Genomic DNA, 25,104 nt, shown 5'->3' with positions numbered 1-25,104 from the left:
ATACATCATATATCAATCAACAGAATTATTCTGTATTTGGTATAGCCGTTCTTGAATGACTGGACATCTAATTCTATAAAAATAGGACCCTAGTTGAAAGTATCTGAGATCATGAGAAAGCTCCGAGATCCATCTCCTTAGGGGAAACCATGGATCCTTTAATAAAGTGCCATTGGCTCAGAACTCTGCTTCAGTCTTTTTTAATGTAGGTAAAATAATTTAAATCCCCACAGCTCACAGTCTTATTTGACTCTGACTATGGTTCTTTGGTACTTTTAAAATTTTATTTTCACTTCTAAAGTCTCTCCCCTCCATTTCCTACTTCACACATTCAGAAAGCAAGAAAAATAAAACCCATTACAAACAGTCGTGCAAAACCAATTTCTTCATTAGCTATATTCTAAAAGGAAAAAAAGAAGAAAAAGAAAAATATATACTTCATTCTGAAGCTTGAGCTTCCTTAAAAACTGCTGACCTTTCTGCTTCTCACCTCTGTCAACTTCTGGCCCATTTCCCAGATTTCTTGCTGGCCACTCTGATGGAACTCCTTCCCCTGCTGCTCCCAACATCTCTTGACCAGTATTATCTCTGGCTTTCCTCTAGAGGCCTTTGGGGCCTCTTTCTTTTGCATTTTTTTTCTGAAATTCTTTCCAGCTATACATTGATATTTATGTGGATGAGCTGGACTTCTCAAAAACAAAACAAAACAAAAAAAAAACCCCAAACTTTTTCATGTAGCCCCATTAGCCTAAGAAGTTCGTGGGATACCTTAAAAAAAAGTTTTCTTATGGGAGCCTGAAAAGCAGAGCAAATGTTTTTCTGAGATCATTGGTCTGAACTTTGATCAATATCATATCAGATAACTCCACTATTTTGGGTAATATAAATTTAGGAAAGACCTTAAGGATCTTTCTTTAAAAAGACTTCACATTATTGTAGAGAGAGTGGGTTTCTGAATAAATTAATTCAGAAGGATTTGAATAAATTTGACCATATGGTGTCCTATTTTATAGTTTTTTCCCCCCATTTTTTTTTTTTCTTTTTCTTTTGAGCCTCTCAGGTCATGGAGGTTGTGGAATATAGTCTGCAGATGGACTCTTCACTGAGTAGGGAGGAAATCTATCTCTGGAAATCCCATACTCTCCATTTTATCGGGCAAACATGCCTGAGATTAACCTTTGAAATATTTGTAGCTTCATCGACTAGGGTGCAGATAAACTGACCAGCCCAAAGTAATCCTCAGTCCAGGAGTGTGTTGGTAAATGTTTAACAACTCTGGAAAAATGTAGGTCAAAAGCACTTTTTAAGTTTCATATATAGGATTGCCATTTTCTGTCTTTTTTTCTTAAGTCCCCAAAATCAAGATAATCAATAAAATGATCAATCAATCCCTGAATCTGCCCATTTCTAAGGAGTAAATGCTCCCACTGAAAATGCAGTGATTGCCCCTGCTCTTAAACTGGATCATATTTATGGACTGAGATACAAGAACCCTGTTCCCTCTCTGCCCAGTGTTCCTTGTGTTTCTAACCAGTATGGACCCCAGTGAGAGTCATTCTCTGCAATATGTTCTATCATGAAACTCTTATCTTCCAATTCCCCTCCCTTAGGCTCAGCCTCTGCAAAGACCTACAGAATGAAATCTTTAGGACTAAACAGGTGTGAGTAACAATGCCTCAGGATAATGTCTGTATGTCAACTCTTTGGTTCACTTTGAAATAATGATCAGACTTCCCAAATTCTGACCTCCTACAATTCTTCACTATATAGTACTTGGGGATGATTCCCTTATTTGAGACATCTGATATCAATTGACTTACCCCTTTCCAGAATAGGAAAAATCATCCTTAAGGATATTTTATTTTTGTACCTCTAGGCTGGGTGCTCTTTGCACTCTTACAATGGGCAAAGATATTAAAAAATTGTTTTAACATGTAATTTGAGGGAAAAAAAAGTGAAAAATGCTGATCACATCCAGAGAAGAACTATGGAGTCTGAATGAAAATCAAAGAATACTATTTTAATTTTTCTGTTGTTGTTTTTTTCTTGTGGTTTTTCCTTTTTGTTCAGAGTCTTCTTTTACATGATTAATGTGGAAATATGTTTAACATGATTGTACATGTATGATCTATATCAGATTGCATGCTACCTTGGGGAGGGGGGGAGGGATGCGGGGAGAGAAAAATTTGGAGTTCAAAATCTTAAAAAGATGAAGATTGAAAACTATCTTTGCATGTAATTGGAAAAAAGTAAAATACTATTAAGGAAAAAAAAAAAGATGAGCAAAGACACAAAGAAGGGAAGAAAATTCAGCAGGATTTTGAGGAGGATCATATTGGCTTGTTGGCTGTATTCTTAGAATGAAGTTGGTATCCTATATAGGATAAAAGAAGGGGCATGATAGAAGTAAATTTGCATTTTTAAAAAATACTGCTATTAACACTTGGGAGGTGATAACATAAGAACTATGTTTTTTTTCAACAGCTGTTCTTTTCCTCTTCAGCAAGCATAAAATGCTTCAGTTTCTGTCTTTAGGAAGTCTGATTCTTAGAAATTCTGACGTTCCTTTTTGCCTTTTGACTGATGTATAAAGAATCTGCACTATAGAAGCCCTTTGAGACAGTCTTGCCCTTGAGATACATGAAGTCTCCCAACTATCCACTTATTTCATAAAGCCTTTTCAGCAATCTGACTGGCTAACCAGAGGGGCCTTTTCCACAATCAACATAAGTTCAAAGCAAAGACATTTAATGAAGTGGAAAAATTTTTTGTTTTTTAATTTAGTTTAGTTTTTTTAAAGTAGCAATGAAATATAAACCTTGGACCCACCAAGAAATCAACCACAAATGCATGGGGAAAGTACTTAGAGAAATACATATACACTTTATGGTCTGGACTTTTAGGGAAGCGCAGATAGAGGGCTAACCATGAGTCTGATGGTTCAGGGCAATGAAAAGGCCGATGACATACCTGAGCTCCTCCCTTTGACTTTGGTCTCACAGACTCTGGACTCTATTTTCCTGAAGATTGCCAGACAATGCTTAGCCATTGTGAAAACTGACTCGAATTTTGGACTCAGTTGAAATTCTGCTTTATCCTTTAACTAGCCCTGTTACAGAAAATTGGTATCCTTAAACCAGGATGAACAGAAACCTCTTCTGTTTTACTTTCTCAGAAAGAATACTTTGAAGTTTCTCATCAGCAGAGCAGGAAATTCTCAGTCTCAGGAATTCTATTTTTGAAAGAACAATGAAGATGATGAAATACCATTGTGCAGTAAGAAATGATAAAATGGATGGTTTCAGAAAGACTTGGGAAGATTTGAATGAATTGATGCAAAGTGAGGCAAGCAGAACCAGAACAATATATTCAATAACAGCAGTTTCATAAAAATAACTCTGATCAACAAAATATGACCCATAATAATTCCAAAAAAATTCATGTTGAAAAATGCTATCTTCTGATAGAGAACTTGATGGACTCAGAGTGCATAGTGTAGCATATTTTTTCCCCTCATTTTTGTTTTTTCTTTCAGAATATATCTAATGCTGAAATTTTTTTCACATGACTTAATATTTGTAATGAATTTTGTATTTCTTACTTTCGCCATGGGGGAAGTAGGAAATGGGGGAAGAGAGAAACTCTAGGACTGAAAATAATATAAAACTGAATTAAAAAAAATAAAGAATAGGATCATTCCAGAAACTAATACTCTTAGGTTTAATCTTTTCCTTTGACTAATTTTCCTGGTATTGGATTTGGGCTCTTTATTCAGAAACCTCAAGATAATACTGTTCAATAAACTGTTATGCCAAAGTTCCCTTTTAATGGGGTGACCCAGTTCCTCCAATTGTCCTATTTCAGGTATTCTGCCTTAGGTTATAACCGTCCCTTCTGAATGTTTGAGATAAAGGTTTTATAGACACTCCTTAATGTTTGACAAGATAAAGGTTTATCCATTTCAGATATCATTAGAATATCAGTAATGTATTATTCTTGTTATTCCATAAAAAGCTTGCTGCCCCGGGGATATTGGGGCTAGACTCTTTGAGATGATAGTCTCAGCTAGCCCTGGGATCAACATGGATCCATTGGTCCCAGTATTTCTCTCCATTTAATAAATTATTGAATTGGTCTCTAATCTCTGTCTTGCTCAGTTTCTTCAGCATTACAAAACTTTCCAAATTTTTACCTCAGTAGAATATATTATGAAATAGATTATGGTTATTTCACTAATAGCAATCAAATACAATCTAGGGTTTAAGGTTTTTCTGTTTTTAAATCTCTAGGTCTTGTAAATAAGTGAGTGAAAAAAGGTATAGAGGCAATGTAAATTTAGAAAGCTAAATTATTGTTTCTGTTATCTTCCCAGACACATTTCTGTCCTTTTTATTATGCAAATAGGTTGCTCAAAGTCTGAAAGGGGCACACTCTAGCATCTTTTTATTGGCTCCTTAAATTCTCCAAAGAAGATAACTCTAAGATAAGTCTAAAAGGCAAACTCTAACACAAAAAGAAGCATTTTTGAACTCATTAAAGTTTATGCCTGGTAATATAATATGAATTCAAAGGATATGGACAGTTTAATCATTTTCTGGCATTATTCCTTTTTTTTTTTTTCTAGAGTAGTTCATCCAAATCATCACCCTGACCTGAAACCACCTGAGTGGTTTTTGTGAGGGACAGCTTCATGCTCTGCAGAGGAAGTCTGAATCCAATCTTGCAAAACTTGAGTGGAGAAGGACTTTCTGGAGATGATTGGAAGACTGCAAATAATCCTGAGATGGGTGAACCTTTCAATGCATACCTGTAGCCCTCAAAGTCACATTTATATACAGAGCTGACCCCCAAGAAGTCCTTTGATTCCCAACACTTGCAACCCTCCAAACTGACTATGGAAAGTTTCCTTCCAAGTGAAATATGAAATCACTCTCTCCCTTTCTAAACTAGAGAGCTCTCAGTATGAACTGTTATCTCCCTCTAAACTAGAGACTCTCTTAGTTCTTATGTATTCTTTTATCTATGCTAATCTGAATATCAATTTACCCAATTTCTGTTTGCTGATTACTTTGATAAAGATGTTTGCTACTATTCTAGATGGTCTTTTTAAGATTTGTTAAAAGGGAACTAAACAGATATGTATTAGTTAAATATTACTTCTGCCTTAAAAGTGTATATAAGATATATAAGGTATATAAGATAGATTTGGATATAAGATAGTTTTTTCCCTCTACCACAAAAAAGTCTCAAACACAAAAAACTTATAAATGCACACTGACAATCACATAAAAAAATTAAACAGTAATCCATCACTCCTTTTTTCAAAAAGTCATTTTATTATTTTTTTTTTTGTAAGGGTGCATGTTTTCTTGTTAAACAAACAACTTATAAGTATAGTAAAGCAAAACCAACTCCTACATTGGCCACATCCTTAAAACATATACCTTATCCTGCATTTTGAGTCTATCAACTCTATGGCAGGATGTAGGTAGCATCTTTCACCTTTGATCTTCTGAAATCATGGTTGGTCATCAACATTCTAAAGACTTTCAAAGTTATTTTTTGTTATAATGATTATAAGTTATTCCCCTTTGCTTCATTTCCTAGATATCTTTCCCCAGTCCTTTGGAAAAGTCTGTTTCTTATGGCATAGTAACATTCTTTTATATCCATATACTATAATTTCCTTAATTTTTCTTCAATTTGTAGGCATTTTTAGTTTCTAATATTTCACTACTACAAATAAGAGTGGCTATAAATATTATATATATATGTATGTGTATATACATTCATATATGTATGTATATCTATCTATGTATCTATATAGATATAGATAGATCCTTTTCCTCTTTTTTTGATCTCTTTGTGTTATAGGCCTAGAAGTAATCTTGCTGGATTAGTTTAATGATTTTTTGTTCCCCCCTAAATTGTCCTCCATCATTCTTGATAATTCTACAAGGCGATTGATATCTAAACTGTGAGGTGGTTGAATAGCTATTTCATTATAGAATAGAAATTTCAGCTCTTTGACCTGCAATTTCTTTGAAACTCACCCAAGGTCCTTATCTTCTGACCAGTCCAGCTGTGGCAGGAGCCTTTTATAACCTTAGGGGACTCAGTGAAGGCTGGAGTTCTTATCTCCCATTCCATCATTCATTTTCACCAATACACATTCCCAAACCAACAGGCTCTATGTCAGGGGTTGCACTTTCATGGTAGCCTATTTGCCTGGAGGTAGAAATCATTTTCTCTTACTAGAAATTGATGTGGGGAATCACTTCCCACAGAGGAAGCAGAACGTGGCCCCAAGTTCTTGAATTCACAAGGAAAGCATCATGATTAGAAACATCAGTCTCAGGATAACAGATCAGTCACTTCTGGTAGGCAACTAAAGCATGTATTTTTTATTTGCATTTGTTCTTCTTATATTTATTCTGAAGGTACTTAAACACATGCTGTCTTCTTGGTTGAAAAGTAAGCTCAAGATAATGAATGTTTCATTCTTTGTGGTTGTAATTCCAGTGTCTAGGATAGTGTCTGGCATATAAGGCTTACAATTAAACGAGATGAGGTGAGATCTTTTCAAGACAGTTGTGAAAAATCGAGTAAGGCTTCATCTACTTCAGAGTTTGAGTAGGTCTGAAGGACTTTAAGCATTAAGTCAAGGGCATACTTAAGTCCCCTACCTGCTATCCTCCTAAGGGCATACTTAAGTCCCCTCTTTTGCTATCCTCCTAAGGGCATACTTAAGTCCCCTACCTGCTATCCTCCTAAGGGCATACTTAAGTCCCCTACCTGCTATCCTCCTAAGGGCATACTTAAGTCCCTTCTTTTGCTATCCTCCTAAGGGCATACTTAAGTCCCCTCCCTGCTATCTTCCTAAGGGCATACTTAAGTCCCCTTGTTATCCTCCTATGACATCAGTGTCTTTCTGTTTAGGTCAAATATGGGCAACTATGTACTTATTGGTCAAGTTCAAATTCTTGGGTAGTTCCCAAGTTTAGAATGTAAGATCCTCAGCCAATAAGGATGAGGGTCAGTGGTGGGAGGGGGCATTTGCTTTAGGGATAAAAAGTGTTGCCCCTGCCCCCTACGGTGCCTCCTCCCTTGGATTGTCTGCTTGATTGATGGGACACCCGATTCTCTACGTATAATAAACTTTGCTTTGCTTCTAGAGATCTCTTCAGCTTTTTTTATTAAATGCTGTCTGAACCACACACTATGTCCCAGGCTCTGTGTGAAAGGGTGGCAATATAAAGCAAGACAAAAACACTCTTGCACTCAAGGAGTTTGTATTCTAATGGGGAGACTACAGGCAAACAACTCACAGAAGTACCTATTTGGATATGTCTCTACCTATGTACTCACTCAGATTCCAAAAGTGAGCTTTTTAAAGTTCCCTATTTCCTATTCATTAACTCTAATGACTCCTTGTTATCTCCAGGATCAAAAAGAAAATCCTCTGCATGGCTTTCAAAGCCATTTATAACTTGTCCCCTTCCGTAATGTTCTATAAAAAGTTATATATAAACTGATTTTAGAAAGGCCTTCAAAGATTTACACAAACTGATGCTGAAAGAAGCAAGCAGAAACAAGAATATATTGTATACAGGAACAGCAAGAGTGTGGCAGATCAGTTATGAAAGTCTCAATAGTTCAATGATCCAAAGTAATCCCAATAGACTTTGGACAGAAAATTCCATCTGCATTCAGAAAAAGAACTAAGGAGCCTGCATGTAAATCAACACATGCTATATTCACTTCTTTTTCCTGTTGTTTTTTTTAATCTCTCTCATGTTTTTTGCCTTTTGGTCTGATTTTTCTCCCCAAAAATAATTCTTTATGAATTAATAATAATAAAAAAAATAAATATTTTAAAATAAAATAAATAAATAAATTTTTTAAAATTAAAAAGAACAAACTCAGAAATTGCTTTCTAGCATTAAGGGGAACCAGGAAGGTTTCTGGCAGCAGGCTAGATTTTAGCTGAGCTTTCAAGAAGGTCAAGAGGGGGAAAATAAAAAGGGAGAGTATTCCAAGCATGGAGAACTACCAGTGAAAAGGGAGAGTGAGATGGAAAGTCTTTGTGCCAAGAAGAGCAGGAAACCAAGTGTCACTGCATCTCAGAGTATGTGAAAAGGGAGTAAAATGTAAGAAGACACACACATATACACACATGTAATATTTATATATATTATATAGATTTTATATATATCATACATATAGAATATCGACTATATTACATACATATATAATATATATCATATACATTTATAAAATAAATTATATATCACAAACCTATATAATATAGAATATATATCATATGCACCTATAGATTTTATATATACATATATACATGTATACATATATAATGTAGGTTATATATATATCATATACATATAATATAGATTTTATATATACTATAGATTATATATCATATACATATACTATAAAACATATATACATATATAATAAAGATTATATGTATCATATACATATATAATACAGATTTTATATATATGCAAAATATATGATAGATTTTCTATATATTATATACATATATAATATAGATTTCATATATACATTATAATAATTAAATAATATATTTGTGTATATGTGTATCTATCTATATATATGTACATATGGGTAAAAAATGGGGCCTTTTCCTGAACCTGCTGCTTCTTATTGATTAGGAACAGAATAGTGAGGTACAAAGCCACTTAGCACTTAAAGTGGGGAACTGTTACTCTTGCCCAAATAGGCGCAGGTGTGGGGTAGAGCCCTGTGGTATCATTTATCATTCCTGGAAGTATTACATACATTGGTAGAACTAAAACATATTGGACAACTAGGTCATACAGTGGCTAGAGCACCAGCCCTGAAGTTAGGAGGACCTGAGTTCAAATCCAGCCTCAGACACTTAATATGTCCTAGCTGTGTGACTCTGGGCAAGTCACTTAACCCCAACTGCCTCAGCAAAAAAAAGAAAGAAAAAGAAAACATGTTAATTCCACTGAGTCTGCTACTCATCTCAGCATCGCCATGTGTTCATTAGTATATAACTGTCACGATCTAGTTATGGATCTCTTCAGGGATGGTTCGGTGTGTGTCAACAGTCCGGAGATGGTCAGGCTGCTCTGGTGGCTGAGATCTAATAATGGAATAAGACGAGACACTTTTAGTCTGTTTATCAGTTAACAAAATGAGGTTTGTTGATCAGTCGTATCTAAGTCTTTGTGATCCCCTTTGAGTTTTTCTTGGCAAAGTTACCAGAATGCTTTGCCATTTCCTTTTCCAGATCATTTTACAGAGGAGGAAATTGAGGCAGAAAGGGTTAAGTGGCTTGCATAGGGTCACCTAGTCAAGTGTTTGAAGCCAGATTTGAACTTATGAAGATGAGTCTTCTTGATTCCAAATCCAGTGCTCTATCTACTTCACCAGAGATAGGATGACAAGCACAAGGGAAAGATATTATTCATTTATTTATTTCTTTGTTTTTGTTAGATGTTTATTATCTTATTTTTTTCTTTTTTTAAATTAAAGCTTTTTATTTTCAAAACATATGCATGGATAATTATGCAACATTAACCTTGTATTTCAATTTTACCTCCCCTCACTCCTAGATGGTAAGTAATCCAATATATGTTAAACATGGTAGAAATATGTTAAATACAATATATGCGTATATATTTATACAATTAGAAAGATATTCATAAAGAATTCAACTAAACACACTTTTTCTGTGCTGCTATTGCTCTGAACCTTGTATCCTGGCTATTTTTAATTTCAGAAGACTAGGAAACAACATCAATTGCCTTAGTGGCTCCAGTCAATTAAATCTCCAGAACATTTCAATAGGTATAAGGAAAGACAAATTTAATCCTAAATCAGGATTTTAGAATATAGCTTTTAGCACAACATAAGTTGTAGATTTCTTGATTTCAGGACAAAGTTTATACTTACCTGAGTAGATTGTTTCAAAGACATTATCTTGATGAAAATTATTTCTTTCAAGGAAACTGTACACCAAGAAATACTTTTCCTACAATACCTTAACAATTCTAGAAACTCTCTGGTTCCTGGTTGGTATGGCTGTCATGGAAAGTGATTCATCACCATTAAGATATTGTTCATATTCATATTTTTCCATACATGGAAAGATATGTGGTATCTATATTTTATATACAATTGGAATAACACTTTCCTTTGATCACTTTAAGCATAGATTTTATTTTTCTTATGGTACTTACTACAGTTTTACAGAATAATAAGATCAGGAATTTAGAGCTGAAAAGGATCTTGAATCTAACTTTTTCATTTTACAAACTGAGGTACAAATCGGGTGTCTTGCCTGTGGTCACATACTGAATCTCAGAAATAGGAGAGGTATTTCTGCCTAAAAATCTAATGTACTACACCCAACGACAACCCCAGGGTAATGGGTTTTGGGAACCAAAGAGCAGGTTTTAGGTGACACCATTTACAATCTGGTACCTTGAGTGCAAATTTACAATCTGATCTGGTACTCCATTGTAGAGCTCCAAATTCTGCTATTCCCTTAATAGCTGTATGCTCTTTGGGGAAAGAAGTTAGAGTCTCCAAGGATCATAAAGGTATTGCTTTCTATCACCAGTTATCCAAAACAAAGAGGACTGATCTAATGCAGCAAAATGTTATGTCCACCATGTCTTTCCTGGCACATGGAGTCCCATTACTCCATTAAAACTTCTCTAAGGTTGCAAACATCTCTTAACTGTTAAACACAATAACCTTTTCTCAGTCTTCATTTTTCTTGACCTCTTTGTAGCATTTGATATTAATACAGCATTTGACACTGTACTATTAACTAACTACCCTCTTCTTCTAGGTAATATCCCTTTTCTGGTGTGTATCTGTGTCTGTCTGTCTGTGTTTATATATATCTGAACTATTATATCTTGGTTCTCTTCCTACCTGTCTGACCACTCCTCTGTCTTTTTTATTGGATTATCTTTCATGTCCTTATCATTATTATTTCATGTTATTTCACATTATTTGTGTTTGAATTTCAGGGACTTGGGTTTTCTTTTTTTCACTTTTAAGTGGTCTCTAGTTCTCATGAATTCAATTATCATTTCTATGAAGACTACTTTCAATTCTTTTTATCCAGTCCTAAATTTCAGTCTCACATCTCCAGTCGTCTATTAGACATCTTGAACTGGTTGTTCCATAAATATCTTAAATTTAATGTGTCTAAAATTGAACTTATCTTTTCCCTAAGACTATCCTGAAAACTAGATTAGGTAAAAAGGAAATTAGTGATTTAATTAGATAACAAGAAATATTAGTACAAAAACCAAATGATTAAAAAATAGAAGAAAAAAACTCACTTGGAAAACTCGTAAAAGAGAGACAATTAAAGAATCATTGATAACCATGATAAATTTTTAAAAATGGATATTATGTTTCAAGAAATCATAAATGGAAATTTCCTAGATCCACAGAGAACAACATGAAGATAAAAAGAATCTAGAGATCACCTCCTGAAAGAAATTCTATAAGAAAGTCATAAGGAAAATATATAGCTCTTTCTAAAGCATTTCAAGTGCCAAGAAATCATAGTCAAGAACCTAGTAGCATCTACTATATATGAAAGAAATCTTGTAATTCAATCTTCCAAAAGGCAAAAAGAACAGACTTATAACCAAGGATAACACATCCTACTTAGCTAAATAAGTAAAGCTAGATTAAGGCTAAGCTAAAGTAAGCTTCGAGAAATTTAGGGGAGTATAATACCAGGAAAGAAATAAATACAAGAAAAACAAACTTCCTGATGGTTAAGACAAGAGCAAAAGATGGAGATGGGGGAAGAAAAGAACTGGAATTAAAAGGAGTCCCTTAAATTGCTTCTTAGATTTTGGGGGATGGCTGAACAAATTATAGTATATTAAGATAATGGAATATTATCACACCAAAAGAAATTATGAAAGAAGAGATTCTAGAAAATCCTGCATAATATGAACAGATGCATAGCAAACTGAGAACAATGTATATAATAGCAACATTGTAAAGAAAAACAGTTTTGTAACACTTAAGAATTTGTTTCAATGAAATGATCAGTCTTGTATGCAGAAGACATATGATGAAGCATTTTTTCCAGCTCTTGAGTGGGAGATAATGGGCACAAGATGCAGAAAGACTTACATTTATAATAATAATAGTTAACATTTATATAGGATTTTAAAGTTTGCAAAGTACTCCATATTGTTATTTCTTTAGATCCTCACAATAATCCTGTGAGGTAGATGCCATTGTTATTTTCATTTTACAGTTGAAAAAAGTGATAAAAACAGAAATGAAGTGACTTGCCCAAGATCATACAGTGACCTCTGAGTATCTGAGGGGGATTTGAAATCAGGTCTTCCTGACTCCAAGTCCAGTATTCTTATCTACAATTCTACCTTTCTTATTGTTCAATCATTTCAGTTCTATCTTGACTCTACTGGAATGGTTTGCCATTTCCTGCTCCAGTTCATTTTACAGATGAGGAAACTGAGACAGAGTTAAGTAACTTGTTCAGGGTTACAAAACTAGTATCTAAAGCAGTTTTTGAAATTAGATCCTCCTGACTTCTAATCCTTCCCAATCCATTGTTCCAGCTAGCTGCACTATTATGCTACCTAGCTACTTCATTTTTGGACATAGCCATTGTACGGACTCATTTATCAGTCAGGAGTTTTTTTCTTCATTTATTTTTAACGAGGCTGGAGGGGGGTGGAGATTGAGCGGGGAAAATAGCTAGCAATGATGATGCCAAAAAAGCAGGACCATTGAAATAGTTTTCTAAAATGCACAATGGAAAGTTCATAAAGAAGCTCAGATAAGCAGAACAGTTTTAAAAGTAACATTGATTTCATAGACTTTTTAAAAAGCAAGAAATGAAATTGACAATTAAGGTTTCATAGAGAAGCCTTTTTTTGGGGGGGGGATTCTTTTGTATGTATGTATAGAAATGTTCTATTGGTATTTAAGTTAAGAATAAAAAATTTTCTTTTAAGATGTAATATACCCTTGTATTATGTATTATATGAAGCTGTGAATATGTCCAACCATTGGGGCAAGTAAACAGAAATTATGCTAAGAAAATTACTAAAAATGTTCCTATTCTGTTACTTAGATATACCTTTCTCTGTGTAGATCCCTTGCTATTAATGACAAAAAGAGAGGTCCTATAAGTACCAAAATATTCATAGCAATATCCTTGTAGAATAACTGGAAACAAAGCAAACGCCCATTGATTAGGGAATGGTTAAACAAATTGTGATACATGAATGTACTAGGCTATAAAAAATAATATGCATATAGGAAAATATGCAAAGACATGTGAACTCGTGCAAAGCGAATGAATCAGGAAAACTATCCACCATTACTGCAACATTGTCAATGGAATGAACAAGAGAAACTGAATACTAATAAATTATAATAACCAAATTTGACCCAAAGAAAAACAAAAAAGTCTTTACACCTTCCTTCTTTCTTTGTAGAGGTGGGGGGACTAGGTATGTGGTTGATTATTGGCTAGCTTTGTTGAACTGGTTTTTTTTCCTCTTTTTTTGAAAGAGATGACTTCAATGAGGTACCAGTATATACCTCTGAGATATATATACCTCTGAGATTGGCTAAGATGACAGGAAAAGATGATGATAAAATATTATTGGAGAGGATGTGGGAAAACTGAGATACTAATACATTGTTTCTCTAATTTCCTCTTCATTGGTGGAAAGTTCTCCCTTTTCATTTTTAAGACTACTAATTTCATTTTCCTCCCTCCTTTTTCTAATCAGATTTACCAAAGGCTTATCTATTTTATTGGCTTTTTCATAGAACCAACTCTTAGTTTTATTAATTAGTTCAATAGTTTTTTTACTTTCAATATTTTTAATTTCTCCTTTTAATTTTAGAATTTCCAATTTAGTATTTGATTGGGGGTTTTTAATTTGGTCTTTTTTTAGTTTTTTTAGTTGCAAGCCCAATTCATTAATCTTTTCTTTCTCTGTTTTATTCAAGTAAGCCTCTAAGGATATAAAATTCCCTCTTATTACCGCTTTGGCTGCATCCCACAAATTTTGGTATGATGTCTCATCATTGTCATTATCTTGAGTGAAATTATTAATTATATCTATAATTTGCTGCTTCACCCAATCATTCTTTAAGATGAGATTGTTTAGTTTCCAATTACTTTTTGGTCTATTTCCCCCTAACTTTTTGATACTAATACATTGTTGATGGAATTATGAACTGATCTAATTCTGGAGAGCAATTTGGAACTTTGCCCCAAAGGCTATTAAACTGTAAATATCCAGCAGTGTCTTTACTGGGTCTATATCTCAAAGTGATCATAAAGGAGGGGGGAAAAGATCCACATGTGCAAAAATGTTTATAGCAGCCCTTTTTGTAGTAGCAAGAAAATGGAAACAGTGAATATCCAACAGTTGGGGAATGGCTGAATAAGGTATGGTATTTGAATATAATAAAATATTATTGTTCTCTAAGAACCGATTAGCAGGATGATTTCAGAGAGGCCTGGAGTGACTTATATTAACTGATGCTAAGCGAGGTAAATAGAACCAAGAGCACCAAGAGAACATGGCAACAAGATTATGTGATGATCAATTGTGTTGGACAGGGCTCTTTTCAACAATGAGGTGATTCAAGACAATTCCAATAGACTTACTCTGGAGAGAGCCATGTGATCACAATATAGTATCTTCACCATTTTTGTTATTATTTGCTTGCTTTTTTTTCTTTATCATTTTTTTCCTTTTTGATCTGATTTGATGTGCAGCATAAATATGGAAATATGTTTAGACTTGCACATGTTTAACCTATATTGGATTACTTGCTATCCAGGGGAGGGGTGGAGAGAAGGAAAAGAGGAAAATTTGGAACACAAAGGTGAATGTTGAAAATTATTTTTGCATGTATCTTGAAAATAAAAAGCTATTTATCAAAATAAAAAAAGAGATGTTTCTTGGAGGGACATATTAGGAAATACAGAGGATGTAAAAACAAAAGTTATCAATAAAACTTTTTTTTTTAAAAATTAAATAAAAAAGGATAAGGGAACAACAGTTCATTTGAAAAAAGACTTAAGGGTGTTGGTAGTGGACCTCCAAGCTCACTAATAATGTGTCACAGTAATTTTTTAAAAATGCTGTCTTAAGTTACATTAATAAAAATCATTGTGTCATAAACAAGGAACATGATAGTCTTGCTGTCCTATGCCCGGCCAGATCATATGTTATGATTTCATTTTATTGTATTCAATTCTACACATCAGAACAGAACCAGAAAAGGGCAATTAGGATGGTGATAGCTTGGATACCTTACCATATTAAAATTAGTTGAAGGAAATGAAATTATTTTAACTTTGAAAAGTACACATTTGAGAGATAAATAGAAGAGGATTACATTTATCTTATTTGATTTGAGAGGGCAGAATTAGAGATTGTGTGCTATATTTAAGGGAGCACTTTGTAACAATTAGAACTATTCCAAAGTACAGTGGGCTTTCCCAATGATCTCTTCACCACCGGAGGCATCCAAGCAGGAGCTAAATGACCACCACTTGACTGGAATGGTGTAGAAAAGGGACTGTTCTTCAAGTCAGGGTTGGACTAAGGTCCCTTCCAACAGTGAGATATTGCAATTCAATAGTACTATGGTTAGAAGGATAACATGAGAAATAGGTTGCCTCTCAGTATCTTCCCTTTATCCTTCATACTCTCAAAGATTCGAAACTGATATTGGGACATTGGGTAGTGAGTTCCTTCAAATGATGCCAGGCCCAGTTTTTTAAATCAAGAATGAGACCTATATGTAGGATGTTGACTCTTGGAGGAGGGGAGCTGGGCTCCTTAGAATCTAATCATTAAGATCATTTAGTCCAACCTTCTTTTAGGTGAAGAACCTGAGGCTGAGAGAGGGTTATGAACTATCCAGAATCCCACAATGACAAAGCTGGTAATTTCAATGTTCTATTCACTAAAGCAAATTATCTTTCCAGTCAGCCATCGGACCCAACCTCATTTAGAAATTGACAGATGATCGATTGATTGATAAGAGGAAATCTATCGATTGATTGATAAGAGGAAATCTATTTTAGGGGTCAGTCTTAAAAATCCCTTTACCTTGAGATCCATTTCACCACTCCCTCCCTCCCGGTTGGTACCTAAATTGATTTCGTACTCTTTATTTTGAAAGCTTACTTCTTTAAGGGACTAGGGTGACGTAATGGCCAGTCTCGAAGCTCCTCCCTCTGCCTCTGCATCCTATGGGAATCTCCTGAAGCCTTTCCCCTCGACCAATCAACGTTATGATTTACCTCCCGCCCTCTCCTCGTATCCCCGGGATTGGGGCGGCGTATAACCAATAACCAAGGCAACCAAAAATCCACCTGCTCTGGGCTGTGGTGCAATTCTCCCTGGATGTTGCCCATCGTTTTTTTTTTTTTTTTTTTTTGGCCTGTTACCACTAGCAACAGTCTCAGCAACGGTCCATCCCCGTTGCTAAGTAACAATACACAAATCCTCACCACTTTCGCAACAACCCGACCCTTCGCAACAACCTGAACCTCCCCCAACTGCTCCTTCCTTTCTTTGCTTCAGATCCTTACTTCCAACTCTGAAGTTCTTCCTTTTTTGGGGGGTGGAAGAGGGGTATTTAAGGGATCTGGGGGTCAGATCTGGTGTGTTTGTGTGTGTGTTTGTTTCCTGGGGAACAAGGAGAAAAGGGTTGAAGGGGAAAGGGAGATATGGGAGTTGAGGGTAGCTACAGGGAGGAAATGATGAAAAGAAAAAGGGTCTTTGGAGTGAAGTACTAAAAAGTTTCAGAAAATTCACCAACAGAGAAAAAAAAAAAGGGATTGAGGGGGAGTTCTGATAGGGAAATGTGTTGGATTAAAGGAAAGAGTTGGGGTCTAGCATGCTTTCTCCACTTCAGGCACTGGTTATTGCCTTCCACCTCTCTTTAAACTGAAGGGGAGATGGAAAGCTTCATAAACAGCAAAATGGGACTCTCTCGCTTAAACATAGACCATTCTACCTGAACTGGAGATTCTCCTGGGACTGAAGCTAGATGGGATGAAAGTTTGGAAGGGATGAGGAGATACAGGAATCACAGGATCGGGGTTCCTTTCCAGGATTTGACCAACCTTTGCCTTAAGGAGTCTCAGCCCCAGGAAGGAAGATGTCTGATGATGAGGACATGGAAGAATATGACCCCGAGGAGGAGGAACCAGAGGAAGAAAAAGATGAAAAAGAGACAGATGAAGAAGAGAAAGAGGAAGGGGAAGAAGCTGAAGAGGTAAAGGCATAGGCAGGGAGAGACTCTAAAGAGAAGTAATAGGAGGGTGATGAGCAGAACTTCCTAGAGAGTGAAAAAAAAGGTACACCTGACCCTATGTCCTCTTTCAGTTCATCCCCAATCCCATTACAGAGGACATAATGAAGGAAGGTCTCTCTTTGCTCTGCAAGACAGGCAATGGACTCTCTCATGCTTATGTGAAGCTGGAGGCCAAGGATAAGTGAGTGTGTATGTGTTGAAGGGGAAAGGGGGAGCAGAAGTGCGTTGTATAAGTGGCAATTAATACAGAAGTCTTCACTCTTACCCTCCTGCCCCAGGTTTCTCTGACTTTGGGTTATACTCCTCTTGTTCTAGTCCTTTGGGAAGGGAATAGTGGAGCTGGTCACTAAGAGCTTTTCCTAAGCAAGGAAGGAAGAGTAGGGACCGTTTCCTTTTGTGCTGATTTCCTAGCCATCCTTCATGCTGGTTCTTAGTGCCTACTCCCTCATTGAATCGCCCCTTCTCTCACTTGACTAACTTTGCCTATGATGCAGCCCTTATCCCCAACCTCATTTCACCTGTTGTCTCTTTACTTATTGCTTTCCATCATTTATTCACGTTGTACTCTGCTTCATTCCAAACTCCTCCATATTGATGATGAGGACTTGGAAATGTGTTGGAATAAACAAAGGGTTGGGGTCTAGCATGCTTTCTCCATCTCAGGCATTGGTTACTGTCCTCCACCCCTCTATAAACTGGAGAGGAGATGGGAAACCTGGCAAACAGCAAAACGGGACTCACCTCACTTAAACATAGACCATTCTCCCTGAGCTGGAGATTCTCCTGGGACGGAGACTAGATGATATGAAGCTTTGGAAGGAATGAGGAGGTGGGAGAGTCACAGGACTGGGATTTCTCCTTCCCTAACACATTCTACTCTTCTTTGAGCCTTCCCTTACCTCCTATTGAATCTATTTTATCTTTCAACTCAGTCATCTTTATGATAAAATATAGACTTCACTCACCTATCTTTCTAGCCTCCACTTCAGGCATGCTGTGCCCCCCTGAAACTAGACAACTAGTCTATATATAGTCAACTATAATATTATATCACAAGCTTCTTTGTCCTGGAATAAACTCCTTCACCCTGACTCAGAAAATATCTCCTTTCAAGACTCAGATTAGATAGCACCTCTTAGAGAAGACTTCTCTGATTGCTCTCAGTTGAAAATGCTTGCTCTCTCCTCAAAATACCTTGAATTGACTTTTCTAGGAGTTCTATCATTCCAGTAGAATATCAATTACTGGGGGGAAGGGATTATTTCTTTGTTTTTGTTGTACTAGATTTAGCATTGTGCCTTGTATAGAGTCATAGGGACATGAACTGGACTTAAAATTTCATTGATGGAGGGAGCTCCTCCAGTTCAGTTTTTCATTTTCTCATTCTAGACCATTGAGAGATTAAGTGACTTGCTTTCGGTCATACAGTATATGTCAGAAGCAGAACCTGAATCCAGGTCTTTTTAGTATCAAGCTTACACTTTATCCACTAGGCTAGACTGCCTCTTGCCTTGAATTTGATAGTATGTTTTTTTTTTTTGTTTTTTGTTTTTTTTTTTTTTTAATTCTTTTGTATGGAATTGAATTGTTCTCCCCAACTCATTCCCTCTGGCTTTTTTTTTTTTTTTTCCCATTGCAAACCAGTTCCCTGGTCATCCAACTACTCTTTTGCCCACTCCAGCGATCATGCCTTGTCCCTAATTCTAACAGAAGCTCTGGCCTCCCTCCCTTCACCACTGTCCAGGGAACTGACTGACATTTCTCTACTGTCCTCCTATATCCACCTGCGTTACGTGGATCTGTCTGAGAACCGGCTGTCAGACCTGTCACCGCTCAACAACCTGACTCACCTCCTCTGGCTCAAGCTTGACTACAATCGGTTACAGAGTGCCCGAATGGTAGAGCTGCCCTACTTGCAGATTGCCAGCTTTGCCTACAATCAAATCATTGACACCGAAGGCATCACTCATCCCAAATTGGCCAGCCTGGATCTCAAAGGTGTTTCTCTGAGTGGAGAAGTATAATATTGTCTTGAGTCAGTCCCTTTATTTAACAGACTGAGGTCCAAGGTCATGGCATCATAGCTTTAGATCTGGAAGCAACCTTAGGAGTCATCTTAGACTAGCTCCCTGCTTTTACATATGGAACTGAGACTTAGAGAGGTAACAGAAATTTCAGAGAGTCTTCTGACTTAAAATCCAAGACTCTTTTCATTCGCCACATTGTCTTGTATGCTTGTCTAGACTCCTTCCTTTGCTGTGATTCTGGGTTGGAGGGTATATGTCACAGGACCATTTCAAGTGCCCCTTGACATTTGATTTTTGCCTTCTTCAGGGAACAACATCAAGAAAATAACAGGCTTAGACCCCCAAAAGCTCTCGAATCTGCACACATTAGAGCTGCGAGGGAACCAGCTGGAGAGTACCCTGGGACTTGAACTTCCTAAGCTGAAGAGTCTCTATTTGGTAACCTTCATGGGTTGGGTAGAAAGCATACTGAAAGCACAAAGATTGTTCTCAAATACCTGTGTTGAATAACTTTTTGTGTTCCTTTGGAGAAATCACAGAATCTTACTCTCTGAATCTTACTGTATGACTTACATTATTGTTGAGGATTGGTGCAGGGCCATCTGAGCCTCTGTTAGGACTATTCTGTGTGGACCTCGTCCTTAGCATGGCACTACATAGGTCCTGAGAGGATTTGGGAGACGTATTTCCAGGGTATTAATGATCCTGATCATTCAGGGCAGTAGCCCTTGGTTACAGAGCTGGGAACCCAGGTATCCAGATTTCAGTTTTTTATGCCTATAATGTGTGCATGGTCTACAGAAAGGATATTCTGGTAGCTCCTCCTCAAGCACCAATGCAGGAGTGTTGGTCAGAGGGCTCCCTAAGTAAGAGAATTTGGAGGAGCACAGTAGAAAGAGAAATTAGAATTTCTTAGTGACCCAGCTCTAGAGGATACTGGCTTTCTCTAGGGAGTGTTTATCCTTGCTTCATCTCCTTTGCCCACCTTTTCCTGTCTTTACTCCTCTTTCTCTTTATCTCTGTCTTTCTGTGTGGTTTCTCTTCTTTCTTTGCATGTTTCTGTCCGCGAATTCCCTTCAGTTTGTCTCTCTTTAACCAGTCTATTCTGTGTAGGCCCAGAACCAGCTGAAGAAAATAGAAGGAATCGAAAATCTACAACAACTTAGTACTTTGCATCTTCGGGACAACAAAATCAGTGAATTGGATGGCTTCTCTTCTGAAATGAAGCTGCTGCAGTACCTTAATCTTCGGTAAGTTTTCCTCCCTCCTACCTCTGACTTCTGGTCTCTCTCAGGAACTGGCCCAGATTTGGATTGTTCACCTTGATTCTTATCTAGACTCTCATCCAATCTGATGATACTTTTATGTACCTCTCCTTCTCAATCCTAACCTTTTGGAGCTTCTGTTTTCTTTCTCCAAATGCAATCTTATTGCTAAAAACCTCCCTGGCTTGGGATTTTAAAAATCCTTCTTCAACTCTAATTCCCCATCCTCCAAACCTTCAACTTCCCCAGAGATAATCCTTTCTATGAGCTGCTAAGTGGCCCTTTGGATAAAGCACTGAGCCTGAAGTCAGGAAGAACTTAGTTTAAATCTGGTGTCAGACACGTATGTGTGACTGGGCAAATCACTTAACCCCTGCCTCAGTTTCCCTAATTGTGAAGTAGTGGTGTAGTGAGGATCAAATGAGTTAATATCTATAAAGTACTGTCTAGTGCCTAGCAAATAGTACACCTTTCATCCTCCTTCCCTCTTTCCTTTCCCATTTTTCCTCCCTTCCTTTCCTTTCCTCCTTCTTCCTTTTCTTGTTTCTTTCTGCTTTTCCTATTTCCTCCCTTCCTTCTTTCCTGCCTCCTTCTTTTCTCTCCCTACCTTTTTTCCTTCTTTCCTTCCTTTCTTCCCCTTCTTTCCCTATTTTGGTACAGTGGTCATACCCTTATAAAATGGAAGATAGACTAAACTAGTAGAAGGTAACCAACAGACCTCAAAGCCCTTGGTGAGTTAGAGAGATGTCTATCCCAAGCAGGTGAAGACCTCTCCCTACCCCGGTAGAATGGGCAGATGAGAATAATTTATTCCAATGACCATGAAGGCTGCTGAAGCATCATTTTTGTCCTCAGTGGACTAAGAGAGAATGAGGTAGATAACTTCACACAGCCCTGCCTCACTTAAATCCAATTCATGAGTAAGTCAAGACATCATCCCATGATGTCATTGGTCTTCTTTGAAAATGAAGGCCAAACAATGATATTGGCTTTATCCACCCTGCTTCCTTGTCTTCTGTGTCCCAAATTTTGGGGGCATTTCCTGCCTTTTTCCTTGTTGATTTTCTCCAAATTTTTCCTCTGCTTCCTTCAGATCTTACCTCTCTAGCCCTTTAACTTCCAATGGGGGTAATGCTAGTTGGGCTAAAAGAAACAAGACATCATGTCCTAAAGAAGTGGGAATCAGTATAGGAGGGTCAGACTGCATCTGTGCAGCAGGTTCAGCAAATTTTCAGGATGTCCAGTCACTGATCAGTACAGCTTCTACCATTCATCACTTTTCCTTCTGGCCAGCCCACAAATGGCTCTTTACTCTCTGCTACAATTAACCAACAAGCCTTTATTAAATGCCTATTCCCAGTCAGGCATTGTGTTCGATACTGATGATACAAAGACAAAAATAAAAGAGTTCTTGCCCTTAAGGAGTTTATATTCTACATGGAGAGACAACATGTGTGTATAAAAGTATAGCCAAAAAAACCCACTAAAGTTATTTTTAGAGAAAAGCATTAAGCTGGAGAGGTGGGGGTAAGGATTAAGGAAAGTTTCATGTGGGATATGGCATTTGAGCTGAACTATGACTTCTATGAGATACAGGAGGAAGTACATTCCAGGTCTCTACAAAGGAACTGAGACTATAGCAGATAGAATTGAGAGACAAGTTGAGAGACAGACTAGTTTGGCTGAAGTAGTAATGTTTGTTCATGAATGAAAAGGTTAGAAAGGTAGATTGGAATTGGGTGGAAAGGGCTTTAAATATAAAAGCAAAAATACAAATATATAAAGAAAAGAAAATATATAAAAGAAAAAGAAATTTTGTATTTGATTCTGAAAAAAGCTTGTTACTGGAGTTTCTCAAGGAGGGGAATAAGATGATAGGAAAACTACTCTCTGCAGAAGTAATATGACCTGTATACTTATTTTGTATTTAATTTATACTTTAATATATTTAACATCTATTGGTCATCCTGCCATTTAGGGGAGGGGATGGAGGAAGGAGGGGAAAAATTAGAACAAAAGGTTTGGCAAAATTATCAATACTGTAAAATTACCCATGCATATAACTTGTAAATAAAAAGCTATTAAAAAAATAAAATAAAAATTTTGCAAAAGAAAGAAAGAAAATCCCTTATAGAAATTTGGCAACTGTATCAAAAAAAAAAATAAATAAATAAAATTACATGACCAAAACCAAGGAATTTCTTTTAAACTCTTCTATAGAGGGAACTTAGTGACAAATATGTCAGAATTGATTAAACTGAAAGATTTGCCTCAACTTCGGGCCCTGATCCTGTTGGAGAATCCATGCACAGATGAAACCGACTACAGACAAGAAGCCCTGGTACATTTACCCCAACTGGAACGGCTGGACAAGGAATTCTATGAGGAAGAGGAACGGGCAGAGGCTGATGAAATTAGACAGAGGTTAAAGGAAGAGCAAGAACAGGAAGTGGATCAAGACCTGGATGCCTACATAGATAAGGAGGCAGACGTAAGGACAGGGCTGGGGGCAAGACTGGCTGGGAGAATAGTAGAAGTAACTAAGAAATCTAGGGGAAGTGGTTCTTCAAAGGGAAAGGAATAAAGTAAATGGGGCTAGAAAGGGGTGGTTCCTTGGGAAGAACAGGGTGGGGGGGGGGGGAAGGAAGAGAAGAGGGTTTTAGGCAAAGAAACCCTTAAAGGACTTGATTGGGGTCTCAGAATGGGGAAATGAAGGTGGGGGAGGACAGGAAACCTCAGTGGTTATATGAGGGACAAGTAGGAGTTGAGAGATAAAAGAGCCTGAAGGGAGAGGGAGGTGGGAAGATTTCTGGGAAGTTTGTTTGAGGATGATGCTAGACGAAAAGTAGAAAGCTGTTTAGTATTGGAATAAAGTGAGGGTGAGTCCTGGGAAGGGACTAAACATTTATATAGCATGAACCAGGCATTATAATTGTAAAGCTAAGTGATTTACAAATATCATCTCACTTGATCATCCTCTTAACAACCTGCCAGGTAGATGCTAGTGTTATCCCCAATTTACATTTGGGGAAACTGAGGCAAACAGATGTACAATGACTTGCTCGAGGGTCACACAGTTAGGAAGTGTTTGAGGTCACATTTGAACTCAGATCTTCTTGACTTCAGGCCCAGCTTTCTGTGCCCGGGCTCACCTCTCTTCAACTTTTAACTCGACATACCACTACCTAAACATGGCATCTGCAATCTGAGCTTCTTGGCTCTGTTGCTTGTGACTTTGAGCATATCCCTTAACCTTTGCATAGATCTGTTAATTGATTTATAAAATGAAAAGAGTTGGACTAGATAATCCCTAATTCTATAATTTTGTTCTGATTCTTTGGGAGATGAGAATGAAGAGCCAAGTGAATTTTGGGGGATTCTTATGCAAATGTAGATTAACACGCAAGGAGTAAGTAAAAAAGACAAGATGGGAGAAAGGATGTGAGGTGGTAGGGAATAGAAAAGAACACAGCTGGGCCTAGTGAAGAAGGCAGACAGGAGAGGGGGAAAAAACAAGACTAACAATCTGAAACTAAAAATAACCCTGAGAGAAGAGGGAGAAAGACATGTAAGGAGGGGGGGGGGGGGGGGGGAGAAGAGAAGAAGAAAGAATAAGAAGGGATCAGTAGTAGAGGTTAGAGAAGAGAATGATGGATGAGAGGTAGAAAATATCCCGAAGACAGAGGAAAGGAGGCAGATAGGGATGAGGAGCAGGAACAAGAAGAAGAGAAACAGGGACATAGGCCTAGCTATCTAGGCCTAGCAAGGAAAATCTTAACCTCTGTCCTTTTCCCCACAGGACATTGATGACAATGCCTTCTGAGGTGCTGGTGCTATACTGGTCTCCCCATCGCTTTTTTCTTTCTCTTGGAAAGACCATGTCCTTAGTCCATCCTTGGAGGAAAAGGACCCATTCATTCCTCCTCCCCTGGATCCCGGGAGTTGGAAGCACCTCCAGCTCAGCATTTGTGAAAGGAGTGACATAAGGAAAGCAGAAAAAGGAAGGCAGGCAGACCTAAAGGGAATTCCTTTAAATTTATTTTTATTTTTATTTTTCTCAGCAAAAGTGGTGGGGGTATGGAGGATAGAACAGTCAGTAGTTTTAACAGGATCCAGGCAAACCTGAAGGGGGAAGGGACAGACCCCGGGGACTTTAAATACTGAATCTTGCCAAGGTGATAGGAATTGGGGGGGGGGGGGATGGTGCACGGGAGTGTGACCTGGGGGGACCGAATTTTTTCCAATAAAGAAATTCTTGGGGCTGGTATCTCTGTGGCTTTTGTACGTCGTTGTCAGCGTGTGACCCTGCGTTTCTGGGGGAGTGTGTCAGTGTCTGCCGGTTTCCCGGCGGTCTGCCTGGATGCCATCGTTCTACATCACCGAATTAGCCAGTCTCTCTGCCAGGGTGTCAGCCCCGCTTAAACTCTAGG

The 25,104-nt window shown here is 37.3% G+C and overlaps 1 protein-coding gene and 1 long non-coding RNA gene across 8 annotated transcripts in view; both read left to right on the top strand.

Annotated features, from left to right (window-relative positions):
- The window catches only part of LOC116419245, a 38,686-nt gene extending 33,596 nt beyond the window's left edge, over positions 1 to 5,090 (top strand). For 2 of the 4 annotated variants that reach the window (XR_004229501.1, XR_004229500.1), the window contains one exon: positions 4,625 to 5,090. This is a non-coding gene — a long non-coding RNA (uncharacterized LOC116419245). Of the gene's footprint in view, positions 1 to 3,175; positions 3,557 to 4,624 lie in introns of those variants that run through there. The other 2 variants (XR_004229502.1, XR_004229499.1) reach the window with 2 other exon arrangements.
- An 11,267-nt stretch (positions 5,091 to 16,357) lies between these two features.
- LRRC23 (leucine rich repeat containing 23) lies at positions 16,358 to 25,046 on the top strand. 4 transcript variants are annotated; one of them, XM_031938256.1, is made up of 8 exons: positions 16,358 to 16,551; positions 17,180 to 17,343; positions 17,454 to 17,563; positions 19,127 to 19,380; positions 19,717 to 19,847; positions 20,523 to 20,659; positions 22,895 to 23,165; positions 24,474 to 25,046. In XM_031938256.1, the coding sequence occupies exons 2-8, from the start codon at positions 17,227 to 17,229 to the stop codon at positions 24,495 to 24,497; spliced, it is 1,044 nt and encodes a 347-aa protein (XP_031794116.1). In that variant the 5' UTR covers positions 16,358 to 16,551; positions 17,180 to 17,226; the 3' UTR covers positions 24,498 to 25,046. The 4 variants fall into 4 exon arrangements, with proteins under 4 accessions (XP_031794116.1, XP_031794115.1, XP_012406183.1 ...); XM_031938255.1 differs by lacking the exon at positions 16,358 to 16,551 and adding an exon at positions 16,559 to 16,697; XM_012550729.3 differs by lacking the exon at positions 16,358 to 16,551 and having other exon boundaries at positions 16,708 to 17,343.
- The last annotated feature ends 58 nt before the right edge of the window (positions 25,047 to 25,104 follow it).

The sequence above is a fragment of the Sarcophilus harrisii genome, chromosome 5 (assembly GCF_902635505.1).
Source record: "Sarcophilus harrisii chromosome 5, mSarHar1.11, whole genome shotgun sequence".
NCBI lineage: Eukaryota > Metazoa > Chordata > Mammalia > Dasyuromorphia > Dasyuridae > Sarcophilus > Sarcophilus harrisii.
Note: the sequence above shows the minus strand (reverse complement) of the source record. Positions and strands in the feature narration are given on the sequence as shown.

What these genes read in the sequence shown, in the direction of transcription:
- LRRC23 (XM_031938256.1), top strand. Translation starts at nt 17,227, where the DNA reads ATGTCTGATGATGAGGACATGGAAGAATATGACCCCGAGGAGGAGGAA. An exon ending in AGCTGAAGAGTCTCTATTTG is followed by an intron (nt 19,848 to 20,522) that starts GTAACCTTCATG and finishes TATTCTGTGTAG; the next exon opens with GCCCAGAACCAGCTGAAGAA. An exon ending in ACATAGATAAGGAGGCAGAC is followed by an intron (nt 23,166 to 24,473) that starts GTAAGGACAGGG and finishes TTTTCCCCACAG; the next exon opens with GACATTGATGACAATGCCTT.